Here is a 22,945-nt window from a genome sequence, read left to right as displayed (position 1 = left end):
TGAGAGAGAACATAGATTGGCCACCTGCTGCATGCCCCCCACTGGTGTTGGGCTCACAACCTGGGCATGTGCCCTGATCAGGATTCAAACCAGTGGCCTCTTGGTGCATGGGTTGACACTCAACTAGTGAGCCACACCAGCCGAGCTCTAGTGACATATCTTAAGTCTCTTTTAATCTATTACAATCCCCTTTTTTATTTTTCATGCCATTTAGTGACTAAATTGGATCACTTTACCTATAGAATTTCTCAGATTTTTATTTTGATTGGTTGGATCCCTATATCGTTTTAAAATGATTTCACTTACTGCCCTTATTTCTTGTAAAAGAATACTTAATTAGATTCTGGTTTAATTTTTGGTGATTGGACGGCGTGGGTGGTGTTTATTTCTGTCATGTCGCTTACCTTTAGTGACAGGAAGGTTCAGTACTGCCATCCTGATCCTTCTGCCATAACCCTGTCCACCAGCCTCTCACCTGCTGCTTTATCTGCTAAGTATTATTACCTAAATCTGTTATTTCACTAGGGTTGTCAAAGAGTGATTTCCTAGTTTTTACTCTTCATTTTTTTAGCTATGATTTTTCTATAAAGAGACCTTTCCCTTGATTACCAGCAAATACATGACAAATGCTTGAGATTTGCCTTTATTTTTACATTTTCTGAAGACACAGTAAGTTCGCACCTCAGCAGCTTTTACTCTGTGGCTGAGAGCGGTGATGGTCGTGGTAGTGGTTTTCGAGAGTATCACTTTGAGTTATGAACATACATCATTGTGTGATACATATGGGATAGGATGTGTTTTGATTCATTGGCATCACTATTATTCTTATGTTTATATCGCTGCATCTTTGACCTGTGAAAACCTCTTCCAGGTGGCTCCTGTCTCCATTTTTTATGATCCGTGAAGTTCTTGGTAGCTTCCTTGGTTTCTGAAATAAACCATGTGCCGGGATCAGCTTGTACATTTCCTGTTCATACCTGGGATCAGCCATTTCTCTAAGGAATCTTGCTTACTTTTAACGAGAGATGGTATTTATCATTCACAATCTGGATGCTGTAGTCAATTTTTTTTTTATTACATCCTTTTTCTTGTCTTCTGTGAGTCAGGATATTACAGTAAGAATTAGGAGAGCTAACATTTATATGTTAGGAAACATGTTGAGTATGTTACTGTCACCTTGTCATCACAGCACCCTACGCGAGGCAGGTGTTGTGTTAGGCCCAATTTACAGCTGAGGAAAGGGAGGAATGGAGAAGTCAGATAACTGTCCTGGTCCATATAGATATTAAATAGTTGGGAGTGGCATTTGAACTTAGGAATTCTGATTCTGGAAATCAAGTTCTTAGTGATATGCCTTGCTGGTCACTGTCTTACTAAATAGCAACCCTTGCTGGATCAGACATCTTCTATCAAGTAATTTAATCAATTAACTAAATTCTATGTAAAAGCGAATGTGTGATGAGCTTGGGGGCGATACAGTAGTGGTAAAGAGCTCTAGCTTATGAGTCAGACGGCCTGGATTCATGACCTCGCTCTGCCTCTTAATAACCTGTATAATCTCAAGCAACGTAAACACTTCTGGTTCAGCTTCTCATCTGCAAAATGTGACCAATACTAGTACCTAATTCACAGGGTTTTCATGAGGACTAATGAGCTAAAAAAAACAAAAAACAGAAAAGATAAAGGACATAGAAGAGCACCTGGCTCCCTGTAAACACTCAGTGAATGTTAGCTCTTATTTTCCTTCTTGTTGACCGTTAGGAGTACAGGGTATAAAGAGAAGCTGGGCATCAGGTTGGACAGTCACATGGAGTTCAGGACAGAAGTCACTGATTCCTGAGCCAGCTGTGTCACAAGGAAAGGATAGAAAAAGCATGAGATCTCTAAAGGAGAGGGTAGAAAGAGACAGCGTAGGGGCCACAGTCTGCCGCCTGGGCTCCCAAATGTACCTTGAACTCCTAGCAGTGGGATTGCATGTTCATCAGCACAATGCCTACCCCACAGGTGACAGTCAAGTCCTATTCATTTACTGAATACAAGGACGGAAGAAGACCGAGTAAGCATCGACACCTAGATAGCGAAGGAGGAAGAAAATCCTGTGATACAGGAGAGGACTATGGTAACACAGACTTTCATTATATGAAACGGGAAGAAAAGTAGCGCAGTCATTGATGTTAAAAAACAACAACTACACAAAATGACGGTAACAAGGATTGAAGCAAGTCCTTGTGTTTGGGACCAGATCATTGATGATGCCATCAAAACCATAGCTTGCAGGTATGGCGCCTGGGTGGCAACCTGTTAACGCTGGTATGGAAACAGTAGGATTAGGAAATTTATTGGAGACATTGGGAAATGATGGAGAGAGTTTGGAAAGTAGATGGAGAACAGCAAATATAACATTTCCCCAACTTTCAGAATTTGTTTTTTTTTAAACTTTATTTTGTTATTGTTGACACTATTACAGATGTCTCCGTTTTCCCCTCCTTTGCCCAACTCCACCCAGCCCCTGCCCTACCTTCCCTTTGGCCGTCACCACACTGTTGTCTGAATCCACAGGTTCTGCATATATGCTCTGTGGCTAATCCCCTCACCTCTGTTCATCCAGTCCTCCCATCGCCCCTCCCCTCTGACAGCTGTCAGTCTCTTTTATACACTATATATATATTTTTTTCATCTCTCTCTCTATATATGTCTCTATTCTGTGACACTGCTTAAATATATGATAAAGGAGAAGATAATCTTAATTGTGTTAAAGAAACATTTGCTTCATTAACCACATTCCGGTATGCTGTTATACACAGTGGGAGTCCAAAGATGAATCAGATGTTAATGTGAAAGTAGACACAACAGTCTAAATCATCGGGCACAGTATTTGTGGATTCTGGAAGGGGAGTTTTGCTACATGTACATTTTAAATAAAAAAGTGGCCTTCTGTTATCTGAACATTTCCCCTCTTGATCAGTATGCATCTTTCAGGTCGGTGAGGACAGGGCAGCCAGGGTGGTTGAATCGGCGGCTGTGAGAGGCTCTCCCATCTAAGGCAGCAAGTGCTAAGTGCTTCCGGAAGGGTAGAATCAAGGTGGAAACATGAAGCAGGCTTGAGCAACTTCAGTCGTGGAGATCAGCATAGGCTAAATAAAAAAAGAAGTCATTGTGCGTGGCCTTGAAAAACGCAGGGGGTGTCACTGGGAAGAGGGATGAGGAAGGACAATGCACGTTGATAGAACAGACTGACAGTAAGATGGACCACCATACACCGTCAGCTTTATTTGTGACGTTCAGGTCTGAACAAATGACTCTAGAGAGGAGGAGTCAAGGAAATCGACTTGAGTGTATAATGGCCAGGGGAAAGGGGTTCTAAGGAGATGGGATTAAACCATGTACAATTCTCTGCTGAAAGATCGCTGGCTCCCAGCAGATAATCACTCCGTGACCAGCTGTGCTGTTGGGAGTTGTGTGAAACCTTGCTGGTAAGGGGAATGAGCGCCACCTGGAGGATGTGCTCTTTCGTTACCAAATTATTTGGAGAGAACTAGGAGTTAGAATGCGAAAGAAGGTAGATGACTTTATGGAATTAAAAGAAAGCCAGATTTTAAGAATCAAGCTTGCATCTGTTGATGTATTTAACGTCAAAGTTATAGTTAATGTTACAGATGTTGGTGTTTCTTCTCTGCACTGGAAAAGGTAGAGGATGATATTTTGATTGGATAACAAGTGAAAGATGTTCAGATCCTAGAGTGAGCATGTGGAGCTGAAGGGAAGACATGTGTTACATGAATTTTTTGTGGGGTCAAGTTATAGAAGACCAGAGATGTGTGCTTTTAATAAGTGACACTATTTTACACAGAATGCTTTAAAACGTGCCTTTCCTAGTTAAAAAGAAATGAATCTTGGGGGAAAGTCCATATTAGTATGTATAGATTTAGCACGTTTAAACGGCCATAGATAGTCCATGCTATGGATCTATTAGTGTACTTAGCCAACTCCCTAGTGATGGGTATTTATATTGTTTCTAATGGTCTACTTATAAAAATGCCACAATCAACTCCTTTCTAGCCTTGTATGGGCTTTCTTCATGCGAATCCTTTCTTATTTATTATGATTGAATAATCTTAAAATGCTATACACTCATGACATGTACTATCCCTTAAAATTTTCCAAGCCATTTCCTTTGGTCAATTCTAAAGGTTAAGTGATATTTGCCTGTGATTTAGCCAGATACACCTGAGAAGCTTCTGCGCCCCTGTCCTTAACTTTTGAAATGTGTTTTCTCCGTTCTTCTGCCTGCCTATTCTCAGGACAACCTCTGCCCAGCGGTGCAGCTAGAATAGGGTGGAATGAGAACACCCTTTAATAGACAAAGCCCTTGACTCTCCCTCCAATTACCCATCAGATTTTTGTCCAGTCTATCACGGGGGAAGACTTTGTTTGGGATGAAGAAGTGGGACATCTTTTCTTTAGACTCTTATTATAACAGATTCTTTTCGATCCCGTAACCTGGACAAATCCCTGCAGAATAGATAGTGAAGTCCCGTTCACAGTGAGTGATTCACTCACAGGCATTTCTTCACAGCCCAGGAAGGAGTCATATTATAATAAAGATTCTGTTGATGCGGCAAGGTAAGACTGTCCTGATACCTGGAATAAGAAAACAAAAAGCCTTTATCTTTTACTAGGACTTGAACAGAAAAGTGGGCGCAGAATGTAGTGGGGGCGAACGCTGTGGGAATCAGAAGAATGCAAATGTCCAAAGGAGGGCACAACGCTTCCCTGTTCCGAGTGCGCTGAACTTGCCACGTGTCTGCATCCCAGAGTTAGCTGCCCTTGATAACAGGGATGCTTTGTCTTAGAACACAAGACGAGTGTTTAGAGGTTCCTTGAATGTCTCACTAACAATTCTGCCTAATAACTTCTTGGTATAATTTTTACATTGTTGAGAAACAATCTATCTTATTTAACTCTCGTGAGACGGACCCAGGCAGAGTAAGTGATGTTGTAGATCAGCAAAGCTAGGCGACTCATCACGGTTGAAACACAACCCAAATATGCCTTCGTGTCCATCAGTTCCCTATAAGCTGCCTTCTGAAAGAAGGTCTACATTGAGACAGGGATACATGCCCACGGTACCCACGGACAGCAGGAAGCCTTGGGGATGTTGAGGTGCGCTGTGAAATTCCACACTGCTTATCTTCTGCTGTTTGACTATCCGTAGGGCTGTAAGCTTACTCAGAGCTCACATAGAGGCATCCAGGTACTGTAAGTCAACTACTGCTTGTTCTTTGTTCCTTGTTCTGTGAGATGAAGGAGGCCTCAGATGCTTTTGGCTCGGTGAGGCTCAGAGCACTGTGTCTGCTACGTGTGTTAAAAGGGGCTGTCGTGTGCGTGTGTTCCCTAGTAGACTTTTCCTTGCCTGCTCTGTTTTCAGACATCAAGCCTTATTTCGATGTGTTCTCTAACTCTCTGTTTACCAACTGTGTTCGATTGTCTGAATCACCTGGAGAATTCTGATTTCTGTAGAGCAGGCAAGTTTAGGAAACAACCTTAGCCCGATCCATGAGACCTTTCTCTCAGAGTTTGATGATTGAGTCCCGTCCAGAACCGAGGACCCTAGGGTGTTCCTGCAAGTGCTTGGCGGGTGACCGGCATTGCTCTCGGTCAATGAAATAAAACAACCAAGAAGTTAGACAGGCATTCAGAGCCTAAGGGTCCTTTCTAAAATCGGGAAGGACTCAGGAAGTGTCATGAATGGAATAATACTGATGACTTATTTCAACGATGCCCACTCCGTACCAGGCATTGCGCTAGGTGCTGGGGTATACAGCTGTGAATGAGACAACTAACATTTTTGGAAGTCCTTATCACGGGATGGATACCAAGCTAACCGCTTCACATACTTTAACTGGTTTACACTTCACAACTCTTCCATGAGGTAGGTATTCTCACCTTCATTTTTAAAATTAAGAAAGAGTTCCTTCAAAACGTAGGCTGATGGGGCAGACGTCTCAGATCTAGTAACACAGACCTCATGCCATCTGGAATGAACACCCAGTCTGTCCGGCTCCACAGCCTGTGGTCCCTGTCCTGCTGATCTAGCTTCACCACAGAATAGCTATCTCTTCACCGTTTCTACTTCAAACAGAGGTTCTCCACCCCAGCTGCATGTTCGAATTGCCTGGGGAGCTTTTAAAAAAATCTTTGTCTGAGCTTCACGCCAGATAAACTGAGTGAGAGCACTGGACGGGGCCCGGACAGCATTTACAAGCTCTCTGGATGAGGTCAGTGCGTATTGACTGTGGAGAACGAACAACTCAGCATCATTAATTGACGTCAAGTAGACCCTGTCTTGGCCAGCCCAGTTGTTTCCAGCATCCTTCTTGGATCATTTGGCTGATTAAATGTTTAAAGGCTCCAAGTTATTTTTTCCCCCCATTTTAAACCAACTGAGAGTAGTCAAAAGATAGAACATACTTTAATAAGGCAAAACTTTTCCTGAAGAGCGACATGGTAGTAGGTCCCTTTAAAGAGGAACTCAGAAACTTGGACATCTCTTTGCAGGAGTAGCGTAGTCTAGACTGAGTGGTGAGAAAGAACCTGGGGTCTAGAACACCCATGAGCTTCTGGCTTTCTCTTTTCTGGAGAGACCCAGAGAACCTGAAGACTCTTAATCTGATGGGGGAGCAAACCTTGAGACAATGGTGTTCCAAGAAAGTTTTCTTCATCCTTGGGGAGCACAGAGCACACATCAGCTTATTTTTCTCGAGGTCCAAGTGAAAGAAAAATAAAAGTGAAATAGTTTCCAGTTTACTGCTTTGGATGTGTTCATATATATACTTTAGACTAATTTTATTTTGAATGTTTTAAGAAAAATATACACCCTAACAATAGAATAGGTATCTAAGCTTCTTCAAGCTGTTTCAAAACTTTTAATTGCTCAAGCGATGCATGTGTATATACTTATATGAACTTCTAAGTGAATAATTCTGTATTTCAGCTTTCAGCACTTTGTTAAACATCTGTAATGTATTAGTAATGTCTTGCCTTTGTGAATATGGCAATCTAATTAATTATCGACTCTACTAATTAAATCCCGTTTTGCTTGTCTTCAACAAATGAACTGTGACTGGCCCCCTAAGAGAAGTTCTTTTCAGGGCCTCTGTATCAAATATTGAGAGTTAATGGCTAGTCGAAGTAATCACAAAGTTGTGGTCCATAAAATCCCTAGAAAGAGAAAGACAGGGAGAGTAAATGTGGGATCACTGTATTTCAACAATGTTGGAGGCACTTCTGCGAGAAGGAAAAATCCAGGCTACCAGGAGAGGGAAGACTTTTTAAACCAATGAGTCTTTAGAGAGAGAAAGACAGACCAATGACTGCTCCTCCATTATAAGTAACTTAAGGGTGAGCCTTACTTTTGCATTTGAAAATTCAGTCATCAATGCCAATAGAATAGTTGGATCATAAAGTTCCATTGCAGATGAATCATTTTATGACCATTACTTAAAACCATCATTACCCCCCCAAAGTAAACAAAGGGGGAAAAAAACAAACAAACAAACAAAAAGCAAAAAAAGAAAAACATGAAAAATGGCCTCCTTTTTTACATTTCCACATAGGTGATCTCCATACCAGGAGATGAACTTGACCTTGAACTTGGTTGGGCGGGAGACGGACCTGGTTGGGCGGGAGACTGGAGCCCCTCAGAAAATTTGGGATTCTTCCATTTTTACTGGGAGGGTTGGCAGGTATAACATGTGTTGTTATGTGAGTCCATGAGAGCGTCCAGGGTTCTAGCCCCCGCCTCTCCGTGCGGTGGGGAGTCAGTCGCTCACGCTGAAGCACTCGACTGATTTCTGTCTGTGGCTTACCCATGCACAGTGGCTTGGACGTGTCAAAGCATGAGAAGCATGCAGTTCAACAGCATGCACTGCCGTCACCTTCTACCTGGTCTGCATGGGACAGCTCGGGGGCTGTCTGCCCTGGGGCTCAGGTCTCCCCTTCTGTCCTCACAGAACTCCCTGAAGGCTTCCAATCGTAAGAAGAAGAGAACAAGCTTTAAAAGGAAAGCCAGTAAAAGAGGAACCGAAGTAAGTGTTTCAGGATCCTGTTCCAGTGAAAAGCATCCTCCCTTCCCTAGCCTCCCGTGTGTGACATGATCTGGCCGAGCTCATTGTTTCGATGTATCTCTCCCCACTCTGTTCTCCTTCACCACATTCTAACCACGCTGGAATTTGTCGTATCTTTTAATTTTTTTTTTTTTTATCCTCACCTGAGGACATTTTTCCATTTTTTGTTCAGTTAGAGTGGGAGAGAGAGAGAGAAACATCGATATGAAAGGGACACATCGAGTGGCTGCCACCCGCACGACCAACCAGGGCCGGGGACAAACTGCAACCGAGGTACGTGCCCTTAGCAGGAACCGAACCCGGGTCTCTCTAGACTGCAGGCCGACGCTCCAACTGCTGAGCCAAACTGGCCAGGGCTCGTATCTTTTAAAATATAACCTCTGCCACTTCACAGAGCACTTGCACTTGTCCGCGGAAGTATTGTTCCAAAGACGATGACGATAAGAGCTAACGCTTCTAGAAGGCTTAGTGTGTAGGGTATAAAACCAAAACATGGCTTAATTCTCAGGGGCAAAAATAACCTCAGGCACTTTCTTCTAAGCTTTGCACGGAGTATCCCGATAAGAGTAAAAACAAGACGTATCCTTTTCTTTGCACGGGTCGGGGTGCTGGTGGGTTCTCCCCTTGCTTTGGGGCTGCCTGTCCGGTCACGGATGTGCGTCTCAGTTGTGCTCCTTTCTTCCTCCGGCAGGAAAGCAGAGGTCGTCCTTTTGTGATCAAACCCATCTCCTCTCCTCTCATGAAGCCCTTGCTTGTGTTTGTGAACCCCAAGAGTGGAGGCAACCAGGTGAGTCGTTTTGGATGAGTTGAACTTGGGAGCTGCAGTGCTTTCTTGCAAACGCAACTCCTGGTGCAGTGAAAAGAGCCCCCACCCAGGACCCCAAGCATGGGAAGACTGGTTGCTGCCGTGGGGGACAGCCCTCCACATTTCGGGGCCAGGTGAGGACGATTCTGCCAGAGGCCTTCAGAAACCCAGCTGCTGACCTTTTCCTTACGGATTTTCAAGAAAGGTCGTTCTACCACCTCTCGTTAATATTTCAGGGTTTCTCACATATATTTAGGAAGCCCTTTATGACCTTATTTTTATTCCTTCCTATTGTAATTTAGACCTGGTTACTGCTGTCCCTGACCTCAGAGGAAAAAGAGAACAATGATTCATCATTCATGATAATCCTGAACAACAAACACCACCAATGCTATCAGAAACGTCACCTGCTACAGGTTTCTTTGGCCCTTGCCCAAATCCCAGCGTATACTTAACATGGACTTCAGCTGAGAGAGAAGAAATAACCTTAGAAAAAAGTTCAGTGGAATGACACCCCTACAGCTCTTTGAAGGACAGACTTTGTCCTCGAATCCAGGTCTTTGTTTCATCTTTCTGAGGTTTCTTATCAATACTCCTCTGTGGGTTTTGACTTTCTGTGTTGTTTTCATGTGAGATTAGATGATGAAATAGTTTCTGTGTCCATTCAGTGTACATTTGACTTTTGAGACAAGATTCCTTGGCGTTTCACACTGAACGACGTAAGGATTTGGAGCTGTTCAGTCACCCAAAAGAGGAGACAGGTCTATAATTAAGACTGACCCAATAGTCCAAGATGATGTTCTTATTACTAAAGATAATGGGCATTTTCCAGAATGTATTAATTACAGCGAAACTTCTTTTATGGGTGCTTGTAATTTAGAGAAAATATTATCCCGCCTCCCTCCCTTTCTTTAAAATTCTTGATAACTTGCTGTGTTAAAAAAAAATCTCTATTAATGACTCTGTTCCCTATGCTGTGATTTACATCTCTGTGACTAATTTGTAATAACTGTGGATGGGGCCAAGGGGGTCCTTGAAACATCGGGGAACCACTCTGTAAAGTACATAATTGTCTAACCACGATGCTGTACACCTGAAACTAATACGGAATAATATTGAACGTAAGCTGTCCCTGAGAAAAGATTTAAAAATCTCTATTAATGTGGTAGAGAGCAGGAATGAGAAATGTGGTGTAAGCAGGGAAATGATCTCTTGTCAACATCTTGCTTTTTTGAGTTGCTGAGGCACCTCCGTATTGTTATGATGTGATCCTAAAATTGTCACTAGGGGGGGGTCCTGCGGGGGTGTTTCTCAGGAATGAGGTCCAGTTTGCCCTGAACCAGACCCTCCCTCCCGGTCTGGTCTCCCTCTAGCCTGACAGGGACGGGGGTGTGGTTGGGGAACAAAACAAAGCTCATGGAATTGACGCCATGATTTTGGCCACCAGATGCCAAATATATTTTACTGTGACAGTCATTATATAAAATGCACTTGTGAAATGGTGAAAAGCTTTTTTTCTAGGGCATACGGAAGCGTGCAGGTGACCCCTGCCTTTGAGGCGCAGACACTGCAGTAGGACGCAGCCCGCTCTGTGTAAATGAATGACGGGGACTGTAGAGATGACCCAGCATTGCTTCCTGTTTCACTAACTACAAGGGCTCAAGGAAGCTTAAGTGGGTTTTCGAAGGACATCTTGTTTGTTAACGACACAAAAGGGGCGGATGGGAAGAATCATTCGGGCGACGCTATTTGGGAGTTCTAAATTGAGTGGGTCAGCCCACAGGTGCTACGGAATGTTCGAGGTAAGAGGTGACTCGGGAGTCATAAGGAAACGGTGTCCGGGAAGCAGCTGAACTAGAAGATGGACAGTAGTTAGTGATGCAGACGAGAGAGAGCTGGAGCAACGCCTTCCCCTTCACTCGACTGCCTCAAATCCCGTTTGTCTTGTGAGGCTCAGGAGCATCTTTCTGATTCTGTCTCAGGACCGATTGCCCTGTGCACCCAGAGCCCCTGGTACTCTGTGAATTGCATCATATGAGTGTCTAGGCTAAGAAGAGCAGCTTCCATCATAAATACCAGGGTGCAGCTTTGAACCTATGATTTCCAGTGCATGGCATATCGTAGCGGACAGATAATTGTATAGATAACAGTATCAATGGGAGAACAGGTGTCACGATGGAAATGATTTGTTTTGAGGACAGTAGGGTGCGTGGAGCAGGCGTATTACTAGACATGTGGTTGGGTAAAGATTAGAATGAGCCATGACCGGTGTCTTAAAACTTGGCTGAGAATGTTGGATTTGTAACAGGGAACAGTTTTTCACTGTTTAAAGTTTTTTGTTTTGTTTTTTTTAATATATTTTACATTGTAAACAAAAGAGGAATACGATGCAAACATCTTTAAGGAAGATTGGTTTGACACGTGGAGAATATGTGCAAGTCGGGAGGTTATGCCCATAAACTGAAGCATGAATTGGATCGATGGATTGATGAGTGGATGGCTGGCTGGCTGATGAGTGGGTGGGTGGACAGATGGACTAATGAATGGACTGTGGATGGATGGGTAGACGGACAGATGAGTGAATGGAGTACACAAAGGGAGGTAAAACATCAAGATTTTACAGCAGATTATCTAACAGAGGTTTTGTTATCGATGAGTATCCAGGAAAGGACGGGATTATTGGGAAAGAGACTGAGATGTGTTTGAGGAACTTGAGGTCACAGGGAGATATTCAAAGTTTTAAAAATGCCCAGTTATTAGAGAAAAAGACTTAATGACTTTGATGTTGTTTTATGCATTTGGGCTTGTGAGTGCATTGCCCTAATGATGTTACTTGAATGGCTAAGACTCTCATAAATGTGGCTAATCAAGTAAAAATGAATATTTCATAATGTTCAATATCTATATACTTCCTATTTAAAATAGAATTCTTTACTAAGCCTAATAAATATGAAGAACACTCTTTCTAAGCACAGTGTGAAATGTTAAGAAAGTTATAAAGAAATCCAAACACCTGTGTACAATCGGAATCATTCACACGGACCTCCAGCTTAATATATTTATGATGTCATCTTCCGTGAGGAAGGCACAGCTTGACCCCCGATGGCAGTGAGTAGGGAACAGTGGTGATGGGAGACGATCAGACTCCTGTTAGGGTAGCCTTCCCCTGGGCTGTGGCTGTAACACACCCTTAACGTTGCCGATGAGGGTAGATTCAGGCATGACATTGGGAGTCAGAGGGTCCTCCACTCTGGCTGCACAACACACTAATGGGTAGCTTTAAAAAGCTAGTGATGTCTCACCTACCCCATACTAATTAAATTAGAAGCTGTGAGGGTAGGACTCTTTAACCGGTGTAAGCTCCCAGTTTATTTTCCTGTGTGGCCAATGCTGAGAACCACGGACAGACTCTTCTCAAGCTTGAACGTGCATATGAATCGCATAGGGATCATGTTAAAATGCAGATTCTGACTCAGTCAGGGGTGGTCCTGAAATTCTGCTTTTTGAAGAATCTCCCAAGTAGTGATTAGCATAATAATCTACATACAGGTCTCTCCATGCTGTCTCAAAGGATGAGAGATCCTTCTTTTTTACAGCTGCATAGTACTCCATTGTGCAAATGTACCATAGCTTTTTTTGAATCTATTCATCTACTGATGGGCACTTGGCTAATGTAAATAGTGCTGCTATGAACATAGGGGTGCATATATTCTTTCTTATTGGTGTTTCAGGTTTCTTAGGATAGGTTTCTAGAAGTGGAATCACTGGGTCATAAGGCTGTTTCATTTTTTTTTCTGTATTGATTTTCAGAGAGAGAGAGAGAGGAAGGGAGATGGGGAGAGAGACAGAAACATTGATGAGAAAGAACATTGATTGGCCGCCTCCTGCATGCTGCCCACTGGGGATTGGGCCCACAACCTGGGCATGTGCCCTGACCTGGAATTGAACTGGCGACCTCTTGGTGCAGGGGTTGATGCTCAATCACTGAGCCACACCGGCTGGGCGGTTTCATTTTTAATGTTTGAGGTATCTCCATACTGTTTTCCATAGTGGCTGCACCAGTCTGCATTCCCACCAGCAGTGCACTAGAGATCCCTTTTCTCCACACCCTCGCCAGCACTTGTTGTTTGTTGCTTTGTTGATGGCGGCCATTCTGGCAGGTGTGAGGCTTCCAACTTAAACAAACAAACAAACAAACAAACAAACAAACAGTGTTCTTAGGCTTCTGCTCTTTAAATAACTAGTCTATATCGCCATCTTCTGGCAAGTAAAATACCTACAGCCCTTTTCCTTCCCACAGTATTTTAGGTGTGGACGAACATTTCCAAGGCTTTGCCCAACTATAGTGAGATGACCACGTGGAGGGACTACTTCTATGTCCTTCTTTTAAACAATCCCATCTCTTACACAGATACTCTACAGTAATGGTCTCTTTTTCTAACACTTCAGGTAGAGAAAATACTGGATTTTTGCAAAAATGTAGAGGTTGGCAGCACTGATGTTATTGTGGGGATCTACGTTATTTGAGGGAACGGGCACTGGAATCGGGGGCCACAGTATCCACCCTGAGTGTCTCCTGTGTTGAAGAGGTAGCAGCGGGAAGATCAAGTTTACTCCCGAATAGTCCTCCGCTCTGCATGGAAACCCACGGGCTCCAGGAATAAGCACCATCTCTTACACTCATCTCTCCTCTGACGTCAGAACATTATTTTTCTTGGATGCCTCTGGCTCATTAACATCTTTCTACCTGAGTTTTATGAACCTCTCTGGTACCTCCCGGCATTTTCCTGCATTCCTACTGTTTCTCCCTCATGCTCTCTCGTGACCTTCACCTTCCACTGACATGGAAAAGTTCAGGGTTGCCCGGCTGGTATGGCTCAGTGGTTGAGCGTCAACCCATGTACCAAGAGATCACCAGTTCGATTCCTGGTCAGGGCACATGCCCAGGTTGTGGGCCAAATCCCCAGTGGGGAGCGTGCAGGAGGCAGCCAACAGATGTGCTCTCATCGATGTTTCTCTCTCTCTCCTTCTCCCTTCCTCTCTCTCTAAAGTCAACAAAAAATAAAATTAAAAAAAGAAAAAAGTTCAGGGTTAAGCAAGTGTTCTGACCACTAGAGTGATTCTAGCTAGCTAGTCAGGCCTGAGAGTGAAGACTCTTGTTTCCAAACTGTTCAATGTGAATTTTCACGGTTGGGGTGTGGCATGGGCTGGACCCCCGGATTGGACCTCTCAGAGACCTCACTAGTAAGTGACAGGAGGAAGGGGTGTTTAGACCATGGCCAGGCTCATCCTGACCAAGGTCATACCATCTGTGGACAAGCTTCCCCAGACCAGGGCCTCCCTTCCTTGGTCAAGGGCAAGTCAATCCAGGTGAGGAGAATGAGGAGACCAAACGTATTGATAACTTCAAATATGTGAGCCCCAAAACTGTTTTCAATACTCAAACTACCACAATAAAAGTGTTATTTTTCTGCAGTGCTCAAGCTGGGGATAAATCAAGAATCATTATGTTTAGATAACATTTCAGTCCCCTAAAGCTTAGAATCGGCTGGGAAGAGGTCAGAGGGCAATCGGTCGATGACAGCAGACGCCAGAATTCAGTCTAGGGATCTTCTTGTCAAGCTAGCCTCCACGGATGGAAGTTAAATATCCAAGCAGTGAATCTGTGCAAATTACTGGGGGAATGTGAAGGCAGCTGTCTAGCCTGTTCAGACTGCTATTAACAGAATGTCATAGACTGAACAGCAGAAATGTACTCCTCACAGTTCTGGAGGCTGGGAAGTCCGAGACCAAGGCACCAGCCAACTCGGGGTCTGGTGGGCACTCACTTCCTGGTTCACAGACAGCTGTCTTCCTGCTGTGCCCTCGTGTGGCAGTAGCGGGAGGGAGCTCTCTGGGGTCTCTCCTACAAGGGCGCTAATCCGTTCTGATGGCCCCACCCTCATGATCAAGCACCTCCCAAAGGCCCCGCCTCCTAATCCCATCAGATCGAGGGGTAGCATTTCACCATATGAAATTTGGAGGAGCACATTTAGTCCGTAGCACTGGGTGAGACCCAGACCAAGTCATCAAGCCCCTTCGATAAGTCTGGAACCTGGGTGTCTAGCTCCTTAGTCTATAGCCAGACAAATGTATCAGAAAAGTCCAGCCCCCGCTAATGAAACATTTCAGTGGCTCTTATCTTTTGAAGAATCAAGCCCAAGCTCCTTAGTGTACATGACCAGCGTACAACACAGGCTCTGTGTCTCCTGCCTCTTGGTTCAAAGACGGAATGGGACGCGGTTCGTCTACGGCGTGTCTTGCTGTCTTTATCCTAAAACTTCTTCCTCTACTCATCTTTCAAGACAGGGGCCAAATATTACATGTGGGAAACCTTCATCTAATCGCCAAATTGGGGCTTAGACTATCTCCTCTGGCCGCTCATACTGCTCAGTAGGCGTCTCTCCCATAGCCTTGACCATGGCTAGTGAACTCATCGACTGTACCGGGCTCCTCCCGAGCTCCTGGGTGTCCACGGGGGCACAGAGTAGGAGCCGGGTGCATGTTTATTAAGTAAATTAGGTATTTCTTTGGGATGGCTTGGAGCCATTTTTAAATACTTCTTACTTTAACTTCTTCCTCCCACTACCTTTTATTTTTCTTGGGCCTTTCTTCTTATGTGGGCAGTTCTTTCTACGATCATGATAATAATTCCATGACAATACCTGTGACAGTGGGTCCGTGACGAGGCTTGCTGGGTGGCACAGCAGAACGTTTCAGCCTACATGAGCGTGACTCTCTCTCACGAGGGCTGCCTGACCCATCCTCCACTGCTTCCCCACACCCCTAGTCATTGGACCTCATTTTATGAATGAGTAGACTTCCTCTTGAGGGCAAGTCTCTGTCCAGTCCCTCTTCTGTTCCCTTACATTTACTCTGCTTCACACAGAGCGGGTGAACAGCAAATCCTGTTTATGTCCCTCTCTAGAACAGTCGACCTGTTTTCTGGTTGCCTCACTCCAGAGAAAACACCCAATCTCACAATACCGTAAAGAGTTCTGTGATCACTGGGCTATTATATCTACAACTGTACGCACGAGAACTCTGTGCAGAGTGCGTTGGAATGAACTCGTAAGCTCTTTTCTCATTTAGAGAAAACCAGGCTCCCACAGAGTTGCAGTGTTTGCGTTTGGCACAGAGAGACTTGTTAGTGAATGACAGTTGTATGAATGACTTAGTATTTAATACTGCCAGGGAGAAAGAACTAAATTTGTCCTTTCCTCATGAATTAGTATTGTCAAACCATTCAGTTCTAGTGAGTAAATTACTTCTCTTAAAGCCCTAAAGTAGCTTATCCTAGAGTTAATGGCAGAGTTAATAGAACTGACTTAAATGTGTGTTAGACCTTTTTACTCCACCCACCAGGACTGATTTAAAACTATGCAATACTTTCATTTAGACACATCATGCGTTGCTAATGATTATATTGTTGAAAGACTTCTTTTGGAAAGAAGAAATTATATAATGACTGAACGTAATGTACAGCTATGTGTTATCCCTGCACAACTGCAGAGGACATTATTCTAATAGGCTGTAATATCGATGGCGCCTCCTAGAGGTGTGCAGTGCAAAATTTGCCAGCCTGAATTAACCCTCTTTCTCAAAAGGATAAATGGAGATGCTTAGGTGTTCCAAAGAACACACATTGAAAATGAGCAAAAACAAAATGGTGTCACTCAACCCTTGTAGAGAAAATTCAGATGAAGAAAATAACCTCTAAGTGCTTTGTCTTTTCAGTTCAGGAAAGATATTAATTATCTAGTATTGTATGCCTAGCAGAAGCTGAAATTGAGATGTGCACTCGACCATAGCCAGAGGTGGAAAAGGGTAATTAGCATCTATGATTCACATTGCTCTAGGAATCGAAACCTGAAAACTTCATTTTCTGTAAGTCATTTGGAAGTTTTTTATAAATTGGTTTGTCATTAAAGTGACTTCTATTTTATTTTTTAATTTTTATTTTTTTATCCTCACTCGAGGACATTCTTGCATTTATCTTCAGACAGAGCGGGAGGGAGAGAGGGAGGAAGAGAGAGAGAGAGAAACATCGACCTGAGAGAGACACACCGAGTGGTCACCATCCACACGACCCCAAGCAGGGCCAGGGACAAACTGCAACCTAAGTACAAGCCCTTAGCAGAAGCTGAATCCAGGACTCTCCGGTCCGTGGGCCGACGCTCTAACCACTGAGCCCAACCAGGCAGGGCATTTTTAAACAGAACAGATTACTTGAGATAATCCCCAAACCAAGGCCCAGTATGGGAAGAAAGAAAACGACCCAGTAATTAGTACTATGTATCGAAAGCTGTGTCTGAGTTTTATAAGGAGAAAAATATGTCCATTGGTGAAACTGTAGGATCAGCTGTAATAACGAAGGATTGAATGTTATTACTAAATTTGTAGCAAGCACATGATACAGCAGAGCTTTTAAATGACAGGTTTGGATGAAATGTGAACAGAAGACCTGCACTGGCCTTTGTGACTGCTGGTGTGACAATGTGATAACTGCAGACTGCACTCCGGCCCTCACCCTCAAGTGTATCTCAATGAACAGATTAACTAGGAGCGAAAAAAAAAAAAAAGGGACTAACATTTACAAACGGCTGTTTTGTGCCATATATTGTGCTAGTTACATAACTATTACTGATTCATTTAATTCTCATAATCACCCTGAAAAGTACACATTGCCCTCCTGTTTTTTGTGTATGTTTTTTTTTTTTTTTATCCTCACTCGAGGACATTTTTGCATTTATCTTCAGATAGAGCGGGAGGGAGGGAGGGAGTGAGGAAGAGAGAGAGAAAAACGTCAATGTGAGAGAGACACATCGAGTGGTTGCCACCCACATGACCCCAACCAGGGCTGGGGACAAACTGAAACTGATGTACGTGCCCTTAGCGGGAACCGAACCCAGGTCTCTGTGGTCCGCGGGCCAATGCTCTAACTGCTGAGCCAAACCGGCCAGGGCTGCCCTCCTATTTTATACGGTGAATTTCTGCCGAGTTGCTCACAATCACCCAGTTAGGACACCCAAGTTATTTTTAACTCAATGTTGTGCTATTTCTATCATACTAGGATGACTCTCAAATACAGCATAGTAGGTAGAAAAATCTAGGGTTATTTTGAGAGAGAGCAATCATGATATCCAATAAAGAAACTATTATTATATGCAACAAACTGCATCGTGATCAAATACTATTTGCTGTGGTTGACAATGACCGAAATGAGGCACCTTACTTATTTGAAAGTTCTTTGGGTGCTGCTTCATAAAAATAGCCGTCTTTGTTCCTTCTGCGCTCGGTTCACTTGAAATGAACCGCCTCGATATTTGTCATGATGATCGTTCTGTAAGTGTCACATTTATGCTTAAAACATTCCCAGAATGTTCACGTGTGAGAGAAATGTTTGGTTCGGGTAAAGAGATAGAGACATGGAAATTGAAAAATATCAAAGTAAGATTTGATACCAGGAACTGGAGGAGTTACATATGTGTATTATAGATAACAGGGAGGCTGTGGTATTTTGGCTTCCGTTAAAATTTTTTTCAATAAAGTCATACTTAGCTCCTATTGCCTGCATTTCATGTCACGCAAAGACAATAGTCATCGGTGCATTAAGTTGAAAATCAATGTTAGATTGCATAGGCTGATCATAACGTCCCTGCATGGGTTTTCTTTTATTGCCTATGAGGGGATGTTTATTCAAGCTGGGGACAGTAGAACAAGAAAGGGCTTGTCGCGTAGAAGAAGCAACAGGAGAGCCGAGGCTGGGCTGCCTTAGCTCTCTGAGGAAGTCAGAGAAAAGGGGGCCTGGGGTGTAGGTTCAGGGGTTGGCCTGGGATGAGCTTCTACTGCCCATCGCTCCCCTGGTTGCAAGCCTTGTGGGGTCCCTTAGCGTTTAGGAGATGCCTGCCTGTGGGGGGGGGGGAGGGAGAAGAGGAGGGAGAGGAAAGGGAGGAGGGAATGGCGGGGTCTGCTCCCCAGAGGCAGAGCGAGTGCTGGGTCCTTTGTCTTGCGGCTTTTATCTCTTTCTTGCAGGTGGGAACCTTAGGAGAGGTCTCAGGGGAGGTTTTCAGGAGAACACTCATCAGTTTTCCAGGTGTGCGTCTTCAGGGGCGTGGTCTCCACTGCTTGGTCACTGTTAGGACAGGGAGTCTTTCGTCATTGCAGCCGGTCCTGGTGTCACCCACCGGATTTTGCCGCTTTGCTGGGTCTGGAGCAGTCTCGATGTGGCTGCTGCTTTAGTTCCGTAGTTGGAGGACTTCCCTTCGGCTTGCTTTCAGGCGGTTCTGAAGGACGGTTGCTCTGTAGTGTAGTTGTGACTTTGATGTGGTTGTGGGAGGAGGTGATACCGCGTTTACCTACGCCGCCACCTTGACCGGATGTCTGGATTTTCTTACCTTAAGTAATGATGGTAAAACTAACCGATTACTGTTCACTAAGCACTTACTGCATGCCAAACACGGTGGTATGCCCCTCAGACATTATTGCAGCGAGTCTGTGAATAGGCTTGCTGGTCTCCACGTGAAAAAGGAGGGAGCTGAGCTTGGTAAATGAAGGCACTTGCTGACGTTACACGGGACAGGCTGAAGCCTAATCTGGGCATCGGCCAACGACCACGATGTTAACTACTGCTCTCATCTCTTATAACTAGGTATTGTTTAGGAGAACACAGTTTATGTATTTATTTTTTTGAATAAGCAGCTCATATTTGGGAATTTCTTCCTATTTTTTTTCTTTTCTTATAGGGAACCAAAGTCCTACAGATGTTCATGTGGTACCTAAATCCACGGCAAGTCTTCGATCTTTCTCAGGAGGGGCCAAAGGATGCGTAAGTCTGGGAATGCCCTGTGGTCCCTACTGTGTTAGGCACGTGACTAGGGTGCCCCGGGCTCCCTGCTGTGGCACCAGGCATCACTGTTTGGTCGCCGTGTGTAATAGTTTCTAGCCCTCGCTCATCGTCTTTGTCATCTGCGCTGTCCTCCCTTTAAAACAACCTGCTGTTTTCCTCATACTCTTCGTTGGGTTCATTCCTTTCAAACATGCCTGTTGGGTTAACTCAGTGAGTCTCGCTCGTGTGTTTGCTGAGTCTGTATGTGCAACTGTGGGTTATGAGCAAGTCTTGGGAGTGAGAAAGGACCTATCGCTTTTCTGTTTATGCACGTACAACTTGGGGCGTGGACACGGATGCACGTGTGTCTTTGTGCACGGTGGCCATATCTGTTTAGGACTATATTCATATCCTTGAATTAGAGGTTGAGTGTGCACACCTGTGTCCAGATGAGAGTCTGATGGATTGGTTGATTAAACCTGTGGATTTCACAGGTGAGCAGGGGAGACATTTTAATTCCTGCTCAATCCCTGTCTGACCTTCTCAGAAATGCTGTGCTCTGTTTTTTGTTAGAAGTGTTGAAAGTCAAGTCTAGAGGTAGGTGATGTGTGTCTCATGTCTTCCCGATGGTGGAGGGAAAGAGCAGCAACATAGTTGCGCTTTCTGGTTCCCCCTTTGAAAACTCCTCTATTAATAATGGGAAAAGATGTCATCTGATGAAGATTATAACTTAAGAGATACTGATTCTTTTTAAATAAGTAACTATCAGAGGCAAAGAAACATCAGCTTCTGACACCAGAGACCTGGTAGGGACCTATTAACTGTAATGAACATTTCTTTTCTTTTGCTTTTGATCCTGATACCGGATTTACAGCAGCTTAAAGTTGTTTTAAATGATATTTGCTTTTCATAATACAGTTATAGAATATATTATCTCTCAAGAAAGAAACATCGGCTTAGGTAATTTCTAGAGAAATAATATTCCTGTAGGAGATGGACCAATTATATATATTCAAGCATGCAGGAGAACATTAAATAGAAAATTAATTTCTGCTGACATTCCCTTAGTCTGTGAACAGCTTTGCCACTAGAGAGTGCTATAAGACGTCTCTATTTCTGTACTTAGATGTACTACAGCAAATCTGGTACCCTGGCCTTTTCCCTTTTAGATGCTTACTTTTCTCAAGATTTTATCACTGTAGTTAGACTTTAGATAGAAACTTCATAGCTCAGCATAAAGAACATGGCAGGAAAGGACATATTTTCAGGAACAAGTAGTTGATTTACACAGGTGATGTTTTCTGGAATGGAGACATTAGCAGCTTCACGTAAGGCAAACAGTTTAGCCCGCAGGGGTGGTAGCCATGCATTTTCTTTTTTTTTTTATCCTCACCCGAGGACATTTTTCCATTTTTTGTTCAGGTAGAGTGGGAGGGAGAGAGAGGAACAGAGAGAGAGAGAGAGAAACATCGATGTGAAAGGAACACATCGAGTGGCTGCCACCCGCACAACCGACCAGGGCCGGGGACAAACTGCAACCGAGGTACACGCCCTTAGTGGGAACCGAACCCGGGTCTCTCAGGACCACAGGCTGACGCTCTAACCGCTGAGCCAAACCGGCCAGGGCAAAACGATCTACTTTTAAGCAAGTCATTTTAAAATAAAGAACAATCAGTAAATCCTCCCTGTTTGGACTGAGGTGTCTAAGTGGGGTGGCCTGTTAGTGAGTGCAGAGGTAGAGGAAACTGGGGGTGCGGTAGTCGTGCTGGTGGGGTACCCTCCCCCACCTCTCTGAAAATGTTTTCCTAGGATCAGGAGTGGGAGGTATAGTTTGAAAAATAAACAGATCTGCAAAAAGCTAATAAGATATAAGGAGGAGATATAAAAGGCTTACTGATCATCAATTAATGATTTTCTTTGGGAAAGGAGAGAGGAGAATAATGGGAAAAGAAAAAAAGAAAGGAGGTCAGACTAATGCAGAAAAGAACGAGCTGATACATTACCAGGAATCGTGGGATCTAAACTCTGGGCCATCCTAGAATCCCCCGCCCCTGTTGGCTATTTAAACATGATGTTTGCTGCCAACCTCTGATCCAATTGTTGGAGTCAGTCCTCTTGTGGTTACTTGCTAACTAGTTTTGATGATATTATTATCCTCCTGATTACACATTTTCTCCAGGGACAGCCCCCCCCCCCATGTGTTTTCGCTCTGTTGCAGCCAGTGATGTGCTCCTCTGTTAACTTTTCCTTCTGTTTCCTCCACAGGCTCGAGTTATATAGGAAGGTACCAAACCTGCGAATTCTGGCTTGTGGTGGGGATGGAACGGTAGGTCCTCGAAATAGAATTCAGTTTTTTTTTTTAATTAATTAATTAATTGTTGTTGTTACAGACGTCCCTCCTTTTTCACCCATTGACACCGTCCTCTCGCTCCCATCCCCCCACCTTCACCGTATTTTTGTCTGTGTCCATCGGCTGTGTATACACATACACGTTCTTTGGTTTATCTCTTCCCGCCCTCCCAGCCCCCTTCCCTCTGAGGTTTGTCCGTCTGTTCCCCACTTCCATGTCTCTGGGTCTGTTTTGTTCATCAGCATATTTTGTTCATTATATAGAATCCAGATCGTGCCCTGACTTCTTCCGTCTTTTGTTTTCCTTATGACAGTTCTCTTCATTCATTCCCACCCATAGTCTTTCCTTCTCCTGCACGTGTCTCTCAGCTGCCTCGTAGCCCCTCAGGGCTAGAGGGGGCTTTATCATCATCCTCAGGATTCAAGCTTGATCCTTCTAAATCATGTCACTCCCTCAACTCGACTATATTCTTTCCTGTTCCACGAAGTAAGGATGAGGTCAGATCTTCAGAAGACTATCGACGACTAAATTCTTTTAATAATACAAACTGACGTATTTCAGCTAGTTCTGAATTGGTCACAGTGGGTAAGGAGAAGTATGTGTACATGATTGGATTATTGTAATTTTTTTTTTTTTTTTATCCTCACCGGAGGACATTTTTCCTTTTTTTGTTCAGATAGAGTGGGAGGGAAAGAGAGGGGGAGAGAGAGAGAGAGAGGGAGAGAGAGAGAGAGAGAGAGAGAGAGAAACATCGATGTGAAAGGGGCACATCGAGTGGCTGCCACTCGCACAACCCA

The 22,945-nt window shown here is 44.0% G+C and overlaps 1 protein-coding gene across 1 annotated transcript in view; it reads left to right on the top strand.

Moving 5' to 3' along the window:
* The window catches only part of DGKI (diacylglycerol kinase iota), a 423,254-nt gene that overhangs the window by 215,095 nt on the left and 185,214 nt on the right, over nt 1-22,945 (top strand). The window contains exons 9-12 of the mRNA XM_036246751.1: nt 8,013-8,093; nt 8,818-8,913; nt 19,716-19,798; nt 22,064-22,124. Of these exons, the coding sequence (XP_036102644.1) occupies nt 8,013-8,093; nt 8,818-8,913; nt 19,716-19,798; nt 22,064-22,124 (321 nt within the window). The remainder of the gene's footprint in view (nt 1-8,012; nt 8,094-8,817; nt 8,914-19,715; nt 19,799-22,063; nt 22,125-22,945) is intronic.

This window comes from Molossus molossus, unplaced genomic scaffold (genome assembly GCF_014108415.1).
Source record: "Molossus molossus isolate mMolMol1 unplaced genomic scaffold, mMolMol1.p scaffold_m16_p_7, whole genome shotgun sequence".
Classification (NCBI taxonomy): Eukaryota; Metazoa; Chordata; class Mammalia; order Chiroptera; family Molossidae; genus Molossus; species Molossus molossus.
The sequence above is the reverse complement of the archived record's forward strand: the minus strand, read 5'-3'. Positions and strand labels throughout refer to the sequence as shown.